This window comes from Mercenaria mercenaria, chromosome 2, assembly GCF_021730395.1.
Source record: "Mercenaria mercenaria strain notata chromosome 2, MADL_Memer_1, whole genome shotgun sequence".
NCBI classification, from domain to species: domain Eukaryota; kingdom Metazoa; phylum Mollusca; class Bivalvia; order Venerida; family Veneridae; genus Mercenaria; species Mercenaria mercenaria.
The window spans coordinates 31791358-31804041 of NC_069362.1; the positions used below are offsets into that span (position 1 = coordinate 31791358).

General features: G+C 37.3%; 1 protein-coding gene across 3 annotated transcripts in view; it reads left to right on the forward strand.

Moving 5' to 3' along the window:
* Positions 1-11459, forward strand: part of LOC123562647 (WD repeat domain phosphoinositide-interacting protein 4-like) — a 38260-nt gene extending 26801 nt beyond the window's left edge. For all 3 annotated transcript variants that reach the window (XM_053534155.1, XM_053534161.1, XM_045355265.2), the window contains exons 9-12: positions 1028-1113; positions 4529-4630; positions 7859-7977; positions 8775-11459. In XM_053534155.1, coding sequence (XP_053390130.1) covers positions 1028-1113; positions 4529-4630; positions 7859-7977; positions 8775-8881 — 414 coding nt within the window. In that variant the 3' untranslated portion in view covers positions 8882-11459. The remainder of the gene's footprint in view (positions 1-1027; positions 1114-4528; positions 4631-7858; positions 7978-8774) is intronic.
* The last annotated feature ends 1225 nt before the right edge of the window (positions 11460-12684 follow it).

The following is a 12684-nucleotide window of genomic DNA, read 5'->3' on the forward strand; positions in this document are numbered from 1 at the left end:
AGAAAATTCTGGTTAAAGTTTTGCGTGCAAGTACATACAGCTATACTAAAAGGCAATAGATTTGAAACTTATTTTTTCTTTTTCTAGATCAATTACCTACCTCACTGGGTCAAGTCCCATAACTCTGGCATGTATTTGGCCAAATTATGCCCCCTTTTGGACTTAGAAAATTCTGGTTAAAGTTTTGCGTGCAAGTAAAATACAGCTATTACTAAAAGGCATATAGATTTGGAACTTATTTATTCTTTTTCTAGATCAATTACCTACCTCACTGGGTCAAGTTCCATAACTCTTAACATGTATTTGAGCAAATTATGCCCCCTTTTGGACTTAGAAAATTCTGGTTAAAGTTTTACATGCAAGTTACTATCCCCAAAACTAATGCAGATATTGAATTGAAACTTAACATGTTTCTTCGGGGTTATAAAACTAGTTGATAGCATCAAGTCCCATAACTCTGATATGTCCCCTTTTGAACTTAAAACTCTTTTGATATTTAACATTTTGGGTAATAATTTCCAGCTTCTGTGACAATATTTCGAATAGTCGAGCTTGGCTGTCTTATGGACAGCTCTTGTTGATCCTATACTATATGTGAATATTACGCCAAAATGGGTAACGTCTTTTGACGTCGTCATTGACGTCGTACTTTCCTGTGACGTCATACTATTTTGTTATTATACTCTGATGAAGTCCAATGGACGAAACATGTTAGTTTTGAAGTAAAAAGTATATTTCTGGAGTTAGTTCTTCGCTTTATCTATTTCTTATATAATTGTAAGGAATTTGCCCAGAAATCTTTGAAAGACATGTAATGTAAATAGGTCTTGGTTATCTGACAGAAGTAGTAGTAAAGGAAAGTCATTGAGTGATTCTATATCTAACAGTCAGATACAGGATGAAGTAAATTTTTTTATGTTAAAAGTTAGGTTGTCACTAAAAGAATCTAAATTAGAAAGATGATGTAAGAAAATTTTGACTGATTTGAAAAAAAAATTAATTGCTGCTTTTGTTATTCATGTCCCAGGGTACGTTGATTCGAGTGTTTGACATCAACAAGAAAACTCTACAGCTAGAACTAAGAAGGGGTGCCGATCCTGCCAAACTTTATTGGTGTGTTTACTTTCCGTCTTCTAAACTAACACATATACTTATCCAAAATTTTACATGCATTTCCTAATGTTGTTGTATGATATATTATCTGTTTCATCCATATCAGATATTTTTTCCGCAGGAAATTTGCTTACGAGAGTTGCTTTCTTCAAGATAACAATCCGGGTGGTCATGTTATATCTGAAAATTAAAAACTGTTTATTATCTTTTGAGAAATTTTATTTTAGCATATAGACATTACGTTTTTAGCTCACCTGTCACAAAGTGACAAGGTGAGCTTTTGTGATCGCGCGGCGTCCGTCGTCCGTCGTCCGTGCGTGCGTGCGTCGTGCGTCCGTAACTTTTGCTTGTGACCACTCTAGAGGTCACATTTTTCATGGGATCTTTATGAAAGTTGGTCAGAATGTTCATCTTGATGATATCTAGGTCAAGTTCGAAACTGGGTCACGTGCCATCAAAAACTAGGTCAGTAGGTCTAAAAATAGAAAAAACCTTGTGACCTCTCTAGAGGCCATATATTTCACAAGATCTTCATGAAAATTGGTCACAATGTTCACCTTGATGATATCTAGGTCAAGTTCGAAACTGGGTCACGTTCCATCAAAAACTAGGTCAGTAGGTCTAAAAATAGAAAAACCTTGTGACCTCTCTAGAGGCCATATATTTCACAAGGTCTTCATGAAAATTGGTCAGAATGTTCACCTTGATGATATCTAGGTCAAGTTCGAAACTGGGTCACGTGGGGTTAAAAACTAGGTCAGTAGGTCAAATAATAGAAAACCTTGTGACCTCTCTAAAGGCCATATTTTTCATGGGATCTGTATGAAAGTTGGTCCGAATGTTCATCTTGATGATATCTAGGTCAAGTTCGAAACTGGGTCACGTGCGGTCAAAAACTAGGTCAGTAGGGCTAAAAATATAAAAACGTTGTGACCTCTCTAGAGGCCATATATTTCATGAGATCTTCATGAAAATTGGTCAGAATGTTCATCTTGATGATATCTAGGTCAAGTTCGAAAGTGGGTCACGTGCCATCAAAACTAGGTCAGTAGGTCAAATAATAGAAAAACCTTGTGACCTCTCTAGAGGCCATATTTTTCATGGGATCTGTATGAAAGTTGGTCAGAATGTTCATCTTGATGATATCTAGGTCAAGTTCGAAAGTGGGTCACGTGCCATCAAAAACTAGGTCAGTAGGTCAAATAATAGAAAAACCTTGTGACCTCTCTAAAGGCCATATTTTTCATGGGATCTGTATGAAAATTGGTCTGAATGTTCATCTTGATGATATCTAGGTCAAGTTCGAAACAGGGTCATGTGCGGTCAAAAACTAGGTCAGTAGGTCTAAAAATAGAAAAACCTTGTGACCTCTCTAGAGGCCATACTTGTGAATGGATCTCCATAAAAATTGGTCAGAATGTTCACCTTGATGATATCTAGGTCAAGTTTGAAACAGGGTCACGTGCCTTAAAAAACTAGGTCAGTAGGTCAAATAATAGAAAAACCTTGTGACCTCTCTAGAGGCCATACTTTTCATGGGATCTGTATGAAAGTTGGTCTGAATGTTCATCTTGATGATATCTAGGTCAAGTTTGAAACTGGGTCAACTGCTATCAAAAACTAGGTCAGTAGGTCTAAAATTATTAAAATCTTTTGACCTCTCTAGAGGCCATCTTTTTCAATGGATCTTCATGAAAATTGATCTGAATATTCACCTTGATGATATCTAGGTCAGTTTTGAAACTGGGTCACGTGCGGTCAAAAACTAGGCCAGTAGGTATAAAAATAGAAAAACCTTGTGACCTCTCTAGAGGCCATATTTTTCATGAGATCTTCATGAAAATTAGCGAGAATGTTCACCTTGATGATATCTATGTAAAGTTCAAAACAGGGTCACGTACCTTCGAAAACTAGGTCAATAGGTCAAATAATAGAAAATCCTTGTGACCTCTCTAGAGACCATATTTTTCAATGGATCTTCATGAAAATTGGTCAGAATTTTTATCTTGATAATATCTAGGTCAGGTTCAAAACTGGGTCACATGAGCTCAAAAACTAGGTCACTATGTCAAATAATAGAAAAAACGACGTCATACTCAAAACTGGGTCATGTGGGAAGAGGTGAGCGATTCAGGACCATCATGGTCCTCTTGTTTGCTAAAGCTATGACATGTTCTTGTTAACTGGTATAACTCTTATTCAAAATTGATAATAGGGCCTCTTTGAACAAAATTACAGTCAAACCTGTGAACAAAGACCACTATTCGGAACAAGCAAAAGTGATCTTTGTTCACAGGTGGTCTTTATTCCGGGGTAAGGGTCACTTCTCAGTTAGCCATTATCATGCTGATAAAAAGTATTTTACAGCTTCTTGCTTTCTTTATGTTCTATGTATTAATTCGGCCGGTGCAAACTTGCAAATTTTCAATCAAGCAGTAATTATCATGTTTGCTATAATGCGAAAGTTGTGGAAATTCGGCAGATTTCAAATATTTTCATGCCGGAACGGTCCAGCTTGGTCGTTATTGGGGTGCAGATATGACCCTTGGGAATGAATTAGGCCGGTTGCTGGTCGAGGTCGCCAGGTGGTCGCTATTCATGGCCTTTTTATGAGCATTTTTCTAGGGGGGACCGGGGACCGGTCGTTGTCGACAGGTGGTCGCTATTCTAGGGTGGTCACTAGCACAAGTTTGACTGTACTAGATTTCCTTATGTAACAGCTAGCAAATTGAAATAGTGTAGTTTATATTTACATAGAAACTATAACAGCAGTGACAAGTTGTCTACAATAGTCATAGGTGAAAATCTGTAATGTCACAGTAAGACTTTTAACAGAAGTAAGCAGGATGAATGAGCGGTTTGCATTCTTTGGTTATTGAAAGTCATTAACAAGAAGAGAATATATGCCAGTCAACCAACTTCATGTTGTAGATACATCAGTTGCTCAAAAATTATTTTTTTGTTTAATTTGAGGGGTGGATATGAAAGAAGTCTATGTGCTTTTTTATCTATCTGCACTTAGACCTCTTCGGCATTCACCCATCAATATGCACTGAAGAGCATTATCTGGTGTAAAATATTTTGGCTGTAAAATTATTGAGTTCTAAATGCAGTTTTAATGACAGAAAAAACGAAAACAGCAATTGTAAAGGAATGAGTAACTATCAATATTCAGTTTTCAGGTCATATTTAGATAGTTCTATGTCAAGGAAGTACAAAAAACATGCACCGAGTAACAGCAGAGATATTATCTGAGAAATAGATTTTAACATTTTGATAAGACCTATTCCATAGTCAATTTCAATCATTTTGTTAATATCAAAGAAATTAATAAATCAGTAGGTTTGTAACTTCTCACCATGTTGATTTGTATCTTAAGTTAATTTATGATACAGTTATGAATCTGTATTTGCAGTATTTCATTCAGCTTGGATTCAGCATACCTATGTGCTTCCAGTGATAAGGGAACTGTGCATATCTTTGCTGTGAAAGAGACAGAGCTAAATAAAAGATCAACGTAAGTACATAGAGTTTTGCTACAGTTATTAGCTCGACTATACGAAGTATAAGGAGAGCTATCCTACTCGCCCCGGCGTCGTCGTCTTTCAGCGTCCCCACCTTGGTTAAAGTTTTGGTGCAGTTTCTCTTTTTTCAACTTATCTCTGTAATTACTTGATGGATTTGATTCAAACTTGAAATACTTATTCCTCATCATCATCCACATCATCTGACATAAGGGCCATAACTCTGGCACCAATATTTCATGAATTATCCCCCCTTATCACATAGATTTTCAGGTTAAAGTTTTGATGCACTTTCACTCTATCTCTGTTATTACTGATGGATTTGATTCAAACTTAAAATAGTTGTTCAACATCATCACCCACGTCATATGACACAAGGTGCATAACTCTGGCACCATTTTTTCATGAATTATTCCCCCTTTTTACTTAGAAATTCAGGTTAAAGTTTTGGTGAACTTTCACTCTACCTCTGTTATTACTGAATGGATTTGATTCAAACTTAAAATAGTTGTTCAGCATCATCCCCCACATCATATGACACAAGATGCATAACTCTGGCACCATTTTTTATGAATTATTCCCCTTTTTACTTAGAATTTCAGGGTAAAGTTTTATGCACTCACTCTATCTCAGTTATTACTGAATGGATCTGATTCAAACTTAAACAATTGTTCAACATCATTACCCTTATCACATGACACAAGGTGCATAACTCTGGGGCCAATTTTTCATGAATTATTTCCCCTTTTTACTTAGAATTTTAAGTTAAAGTTTTGATGCACTTTCACTCTGTCTCTGTTATTACTGAATGGATTTGATTCAAACTTAAAATAGTTGTTCAACATCATCACCCACACCATATGGTGCAAGGTGCATAACTCTGGCACTAATTTTTCATTAATTATGTCTCCCCAGGAGACATATTGTTTTTGCCCTGTCCGTCCGTCCTTCCGTCCGTCCGTACGTCACACTTCATTTCCGAGCAATAACTGGAGAACCATTTGACCTAGAACCTTCAAACTTTATAGGGTTGTAGGACTGCTGGAGTAAACGACCCCTATTGTTTTTGGGGTCACTCTGTCAAAGGTCAAGGTCACAGGGGCCTGAACATTGAAAACCATTTCCGATCAATAACTAGAGAACCACTTGACCCAGAATGATGAAACTTCATAGGATGATTGATCATGAAGAGTAGATGACCCCTATTGATTTTGGGGTCACTCTGTCAAAGGTCAAGGTCACAGGGGCCTGAACAGTGAAAACCATTTCCGATCAATAACTAGAGAACCACTTAACCCAGAATGTTGAAACTTCATAGGATGATTGTTCATGAAGAGTAGATGACCCCTATTGATTTTGGGGTCACTCCGTCAAAGGTCAAGGTCACAGTGGCCTGAACATTGAAAACCATTTCCGATCAATAACTAGAGAACCACTTGACCCAGAATGTTGAAACTTCATAGGATGATTGATCATGAAGAGTAGCTGACCCTTATTGATTTTGGGGTCACTCCATCAAAGGTCAAGGTCACAGGGGCCTGAACATGGAAAACCATTTCCGATCAATAACTGGAGAACCACTTCACCCAGAATGTTGAAACTTCATAGGATGATTGTACATGCAAAGTAGATGACCCCTATCGATTTTTGGGTCACTCCATTAAAGGTCAAGGTCACAGGGGCCTGAACATTGAAAACGATTTCCGGTCAGTAACTTGAGAACCACTTGACCCAGAATGTTGAAACTTAATAGGATGATTGGTCATGCAGAGTAGATGACCCCTAACGATTTTGGGGCCACTCTGTGAAAGGTCAAGGCCACAGGGGCCTGAACATTGAAAACCATTTCCGGTCAGTAACTTGAGAACCACTTGACCCAGAATGATGAAACTTCATAGGATGATTGGTCATGCAGAGTAGATGACCCCTAACGATTCTGGGGTCACTCTGTTAAAGGTCAAGGCCACAGGGGCCTGAACATGGAAACCATTTCCAATCAATATCTTGAGAACCTCTCGACCCAGAATGTTGAAACTTCATAGGATGATTGTTCATACAGAGTAAATGACCCCTATTGTTTTTGGGGTCAATCCATTAAAGGTCAAGGTCACAGGGGCCTGAACATTGATAACCAGTTCCGATCATTGACTTGAGAACCACTTGACCCAGAATGTTGAAACTTCATAGGATGATTGAACATGCAGAGTAGATGACCCCTATTGATTTTGGAGTCAGTCAATTAAAGGTCAAGGTCACAGTGGCCTGTTCATGTAAAATCATTTTTTGGAAATAACTTGAGAACCACTTGACCTACAATGTTGAAACTTAATAGGATGATTGGACATGCAGGGTAGATGACCCCTATTTATTTTGAGGTCACATGATCAAAGGTCAAGGTCACAGGAGCCTGAACAGTGACTTGAGAACCACTAGGCCAAGAGTGTTGAAATTTAGCTGGATGACTGGACATGCCAAGTAGATGATCCCTAATGCAGCCAACCATCAGTGTCTCTTTGACTTTCGCTCCTGACCCCTATTGACTTCTTGCCTATAGGACTTTGCATTTGGGGAGACATGCGCTTTTTTACAAAAGCATTTTCTAGTTATTCCCTCTTTTTACTTAGAATTTTAGGTTAAAGTTTTGATGCACTTTCACTCTGTCCCTGTTATTACTGAATGAATTTGATTCGAACTTAAAATAGTTGTTCAACATCATCACCCACACCTTATGACACAAGGTGCATAACTCTGGCACCAATATTTAATGAATTTGCTTAGGATATACTTATATAGTGTTTTGATACATTTTATCTTTACCTCTCTTATTACTTTAGGTTGATATTTTTGACATAGACTCAGGCTATTGTGCAATATCTTCATCCACAATTGGAGTCATTAAACACTCCAGTGACAGCTCTAGTTTCCTCAGATGTGCCCAGTTTCACTATCCAGCATCGAAATAGTCGAGCGCGCTGTCTCCTGTGACAGCTCTTGTATTATATCTCCTATGCTTAATATTTATATTATCCTTTCTTTGATACATTCCTTAGAGATTGAAGGTTGAATAATTGATCACAGCAGGTTATTGTAATCTCTGATAACTAACCATTCAAAATTTAGAAGACAAAGCTTGGTTAGTAGCCAAAAGGGCTATGTTAATAGCTAGCCCTTTGTTTCAGTTAATCCTACCTACAGGAGGTGTAGTATATTCTGAATTTCAGGTTCAAGAAGATGGGTTTCCTTGGTCAGTATGTTGAATCACAGTGGGGTCTGGCCAACTTTACTGTGCCAGCAGAGTGTGCATGTGTGTGTGCGTTTGGTCCTAATCAGTCTGTGATAGGTAAGGCATACATGTATTTGCTTAAGGACGTCTATTCACATTAAGAAATCCTAGTGTACCATAGAATAAGCATTGCAGTGTTCCTAATGTACCGAAAGACACTTTAAATCACATAGGTAACAAATCAGTTCGTTTGGTTCATACGGAGATAAACGTTTTTTTGCCATAAAAATTTATTGAAATTTAGAACTTGTTTCACCCTCAGTGCGAAATGAATATAAAACATAAAGGATTCACCATCAGAGTGAAATTAATATAAAACTGAAGATATATGTATTTACTACATAATTTTTATAGTCAAATTTTATTTTTGCAGTTTTAACGAGATACAGAAAATTTTCAGTCTTGATGTAGGGGCCTCCGTGGCCGAGTGGTTAAGGTTGCTGACTTCAAATCACTTGCCCCTCATTGATGTGGGTTAGAGCCTCACTCCGGGTGTTGAATTCTTCATTTGAGGAAGCCATCCAGCTGGCTTACAGAAGGTCGGTAGTTCTACCCAAGTGCCCGCTCGTGATGAAATAATGCACAGAGGGGCAGCTGGGCTCTTCCTCCACCATTAAAGCTGTTAATCGTCTTAAGCGAATGACCTGTCATGTGTCAGTGCAACGTTAAATAAGAAAAAAAAAAAAAAAAACAAAAAAACAAGAACAGTCATGATGTAATAATGGTGCTTTAAAGTTCTATGCATCAAAAAGTTCACCATTCCAGACAGAAATCCAATGTCTATAAACAGAATGCCATAACATATTGTTACCAGATATTAAATAAACTTGCATTGTTCATATGGTTCCTTACAGCTATTTGTGTCGACGGGACATTCCATAAGTATGTGTTTACAAAGGATGGGAACTGTAACAGAGAGGCATATGATGTGTACTTGGACATTGGTGACGACATGGACTAGTGGTAACGTATGTGTAGACAATTCAGAGGAGGAAATTAGCTGGGATCTGTGATATAATGATAAAAAGTGAATTGAAACTAGTTGTAGGTACTTGTGCAATACAGAATTTGAAAGTCATTTTGTACAATTTATGTTATATATTGTGGTGGATTTGTACTAAGTGGTTGCTACAGATTGAAAGAAAATGATGATAAAATGCTGCAGACAATTGTTGGTTGATAAGGTATGCAAATTATCTGGTTATATATATGTTATACAGCACCTGTGATTTTGTCAGTTAAATGTGAAATCAGACTTAGGTCATAGGTATAATCCTTTATCTATTTTATTTTGTTCTTTGATTAATTTTCATTCTGTTCACTTTAGTAAGTTAGGTAGGTTTCATATAATACTGTAGTAAATACATTTGTCTGAGGACAAAGTGTCAGATTCAGCACCTGTACTCATCAGTGTTCATAGTCTGAAATTTAAACGTAGACTTAAAATCTCAAAATCTTTGGTTTGCCGTAAATTCTTCCAAATAAAGTTATTCAGATTCTTTTTAAATTTTAGAAGAAGTAAATTTAATCAATAAAATGTAGTTTAAAGTCTAAACTTGCAGCATTGATTAATACAGGCTTGGTAAAGAATGTTTTGAATGCATTAATTTTGTTTCATTCACATGCTGATACATGACTTTGCTAAAACAGGTTATTACCAGTTTGATCCAGCTGTGGCTTATTCAAGTATACTGCAGGGTCTCTGCCTGAACTCCTCTGCAAATGTTCATTTTTCCTGACAGTAATGTTCTTATAGAAACCAGTTTTGTCATTTTCAAAAGAAATTGGTGCAAATTCTGATGGTTCTGAAATGGACAGAAGCTCTCACATCACCATGGTAATCTGCCCGAGCTACGAGTCATGACCCATTTCCAGGAATTCATCCTTAAGAAATTTACATGGTTTACCATACAAATGTCTCTTTAATTTATATCATTGTACCCCCCCAACAACAAAGTTGTAAGGGGGGGTATACTGGTTTCAGGTTTGTCTGTCTGTCTGTCTGTCCGTCTGTCCGTAGACGCAATCTTGTGCGCACCATCTCTCCTTATCCCCTTGACAGAATTTAATGAAACTTCACAAGTGATCAGTACCAACAGTAGTTGTGCATGGGGCATGTTAGGTTCTTTTAGAAAAAAAATTTGCAGAGTTATGGGACTTTGTTTTTTTGTTACTATACTATATACATAGACACAATCTTGTGCGCACCATCTCTCCTCATCCCCTTGACACAATTTAATGAAACTTCACACAAGTGATCAGTACCAACAGTAGTTGTGCATGGGGCATGTTAGGTTCTTTCAGAAAAAAAATTTGCAGAGTTATGGGACTTTGTTTTTTTGTTACTATACTATATACATAGACACAATCTTGTGCGCACCATCTCTCCTCATCCCCTTGACACTATTCAATGAAACTTCACACAAGTGATCAGTAACAACAGTAGTTGTGCATGGGGCATGTTAGGTTCTTTCAGAAAAAAAATTTGCAGAGTTATGGGACTTTGTTTTTTTTGTTACTATACTATATACATAGACACAATCTTGTGCGCACCATCTCTCCTCATCCCCTTGACACAATTTAATGAAACTTCACACAAGTGATCAGTAACAACAGTAGTTGTGCATGGGGCATGTTAGGTTCTTTCAGCGACAAAAATTGCAGAGTTATGGGACTTTGTTTCTTGTTAACATATTATGTACATACAGTCTGCATATGCAATCTTGTGCGTGCCTAATCTACCAAACCATTGCACACAATTTAATGAAACTTCACACAAGTGATCAGAACCAACCCTAGTTGTGCATGGTGCATGTTACATTCTTTTAGATAAATATTCTGCATAGTTATGGGACTTTGTTTTTTGTTACTATACTGTATACATACAGTCTATATACATACAGTCCACATAATTATGCAATCTTGTGTGCGTCAAATTGCAATATACTGTGTCAGTGCATGCGGGGGGTACATTCATCACCTTTAGTGATAGCTCTAGTTAAATTTCTCTCAAAATTATATATAGTAACAGTACAAATATATATATAAGTTAAGTCATTAAATTTCTCTCAAAAACAAAATTATATTTAAAATAACAGAAATATAACCGCAAAAGTTTGTACCTTACATGTGTTTCAGTTAAAATACAGTTTGGTATAATGTTTCCTTTACAATACATATATATACATCAGAAACAACTGTTATAATGTGAAAATACATAAAGCATATAAGAAAACAAGTACATTATTTTTTTCAACAATGTGCTGAAAACGTTTTTCAGTCCAAATGAATGATGACTGGGTTTTCAGTTGTTCCCGGCTCCGAATATGAATAACTTAGGACCTCACTGTCTGACCTGCTGTCACTCTCGTTTTCCACAGTCACAGATTCCAGTGAGAATTATCCCAAACTCTGTAGGCTCTTATAATTAGAACCAGATTCAAATGAATGAGGACTGTTTCCACCATTATCCAAAAATATTACTGTTGCTATTATTATTGTTTTTTTATTCAATGTCCGAAATAAAGTCTGAATCAGTAGCTTTTGGTTTTAACTCTACTTGATCTCCTCCCATCAGTCTGACTCTGCCTCTGACTCTACGCCGCTGTCATCACTTTCCATCTCCTCGACAAAATGTCGCACATTCTGTGCTATAAAGTAGAGTTCATCAAAAACATCCACCTCTAATGGGGGATGTTGTAGGTTGATTTCCCAAAGGAAGCGTCTTTGAGCCCGTTGGCAAATGAAAAAAACTGTTTCCGAGTCCTGTAATATCTCCGACACATCACTGTCTGACCTGCTGTCACTCTCGTTTTCAACAGTCACAGATTCCAGTGATAATTATCCCGAACTCTCTAGGCTCTTACAATGAGAACCAGATTCAAATGAGTGAGGACTGTCTCCACCATTATCCGAAAATATTACTGTTGTTATTATTATTATTTTCTTACTCAATATCCGAAATAAAGTCTGAATCAGTAGCTTTTGGTTTTAACTCTACTTGATTTCCTCCCATCCGTCCGACTCTGCCTCTGACTCTACGCCGCTGTCATCGCTTTCCGTCTCCTCGACAAAATGCCGCACATTCTGTGCCATAAAGTAGAGTTCGTCAAAAACATCCACCCAAAACTGGAACGATTGCAGGATTCCTCTCAGGCGTTCGTAATTTGACAACGAAAAAATCCTATCTAATGAGGGATGATGTAGGTTGATTTCCCAAAGGAAGTGTCGTTGAACCCGTTGGCAAATGAAAAAAGCTGTTTCCGAGTCATGTAATATATCCGACACATCCCTTGTCAGTAAATGCCATCTGAATATTAGATGACATGGGTCCATATCCAACATGCAGTCATGCTCACCGCCCCTCTGCCCTGCACATTGTGGCCAGTTTTCGATTACAAAATATCCCCAGTTCGCAACTCAAATGTCCTACCATCCATTCTCTAACATAACTGCAGAAAAGTCCAAAAATTTCCCTTTCTGAGATCATTTTTCTTTGAATTTTTTTCGTTGATGTAATTATTCTTCTGATAGGTTGATTTGCAAATGCAGAATAGTATGTGAACTTGAATATGTTGGCCTCCGTTTTTAAGGTGCATATCAAGTCCCTTGGGACTCTTGCTTGATTTGCTGCTATTGTTCCATGCTGACCGTTCTATTAATTAAGCTAATCAAGATAAAGAGATACAGGTAGTTGTCTTGAATGATAAGTATTTTAACAGGTACTACATTTCTGGTAAGCAGTTCATTAGTAATCACATTCAG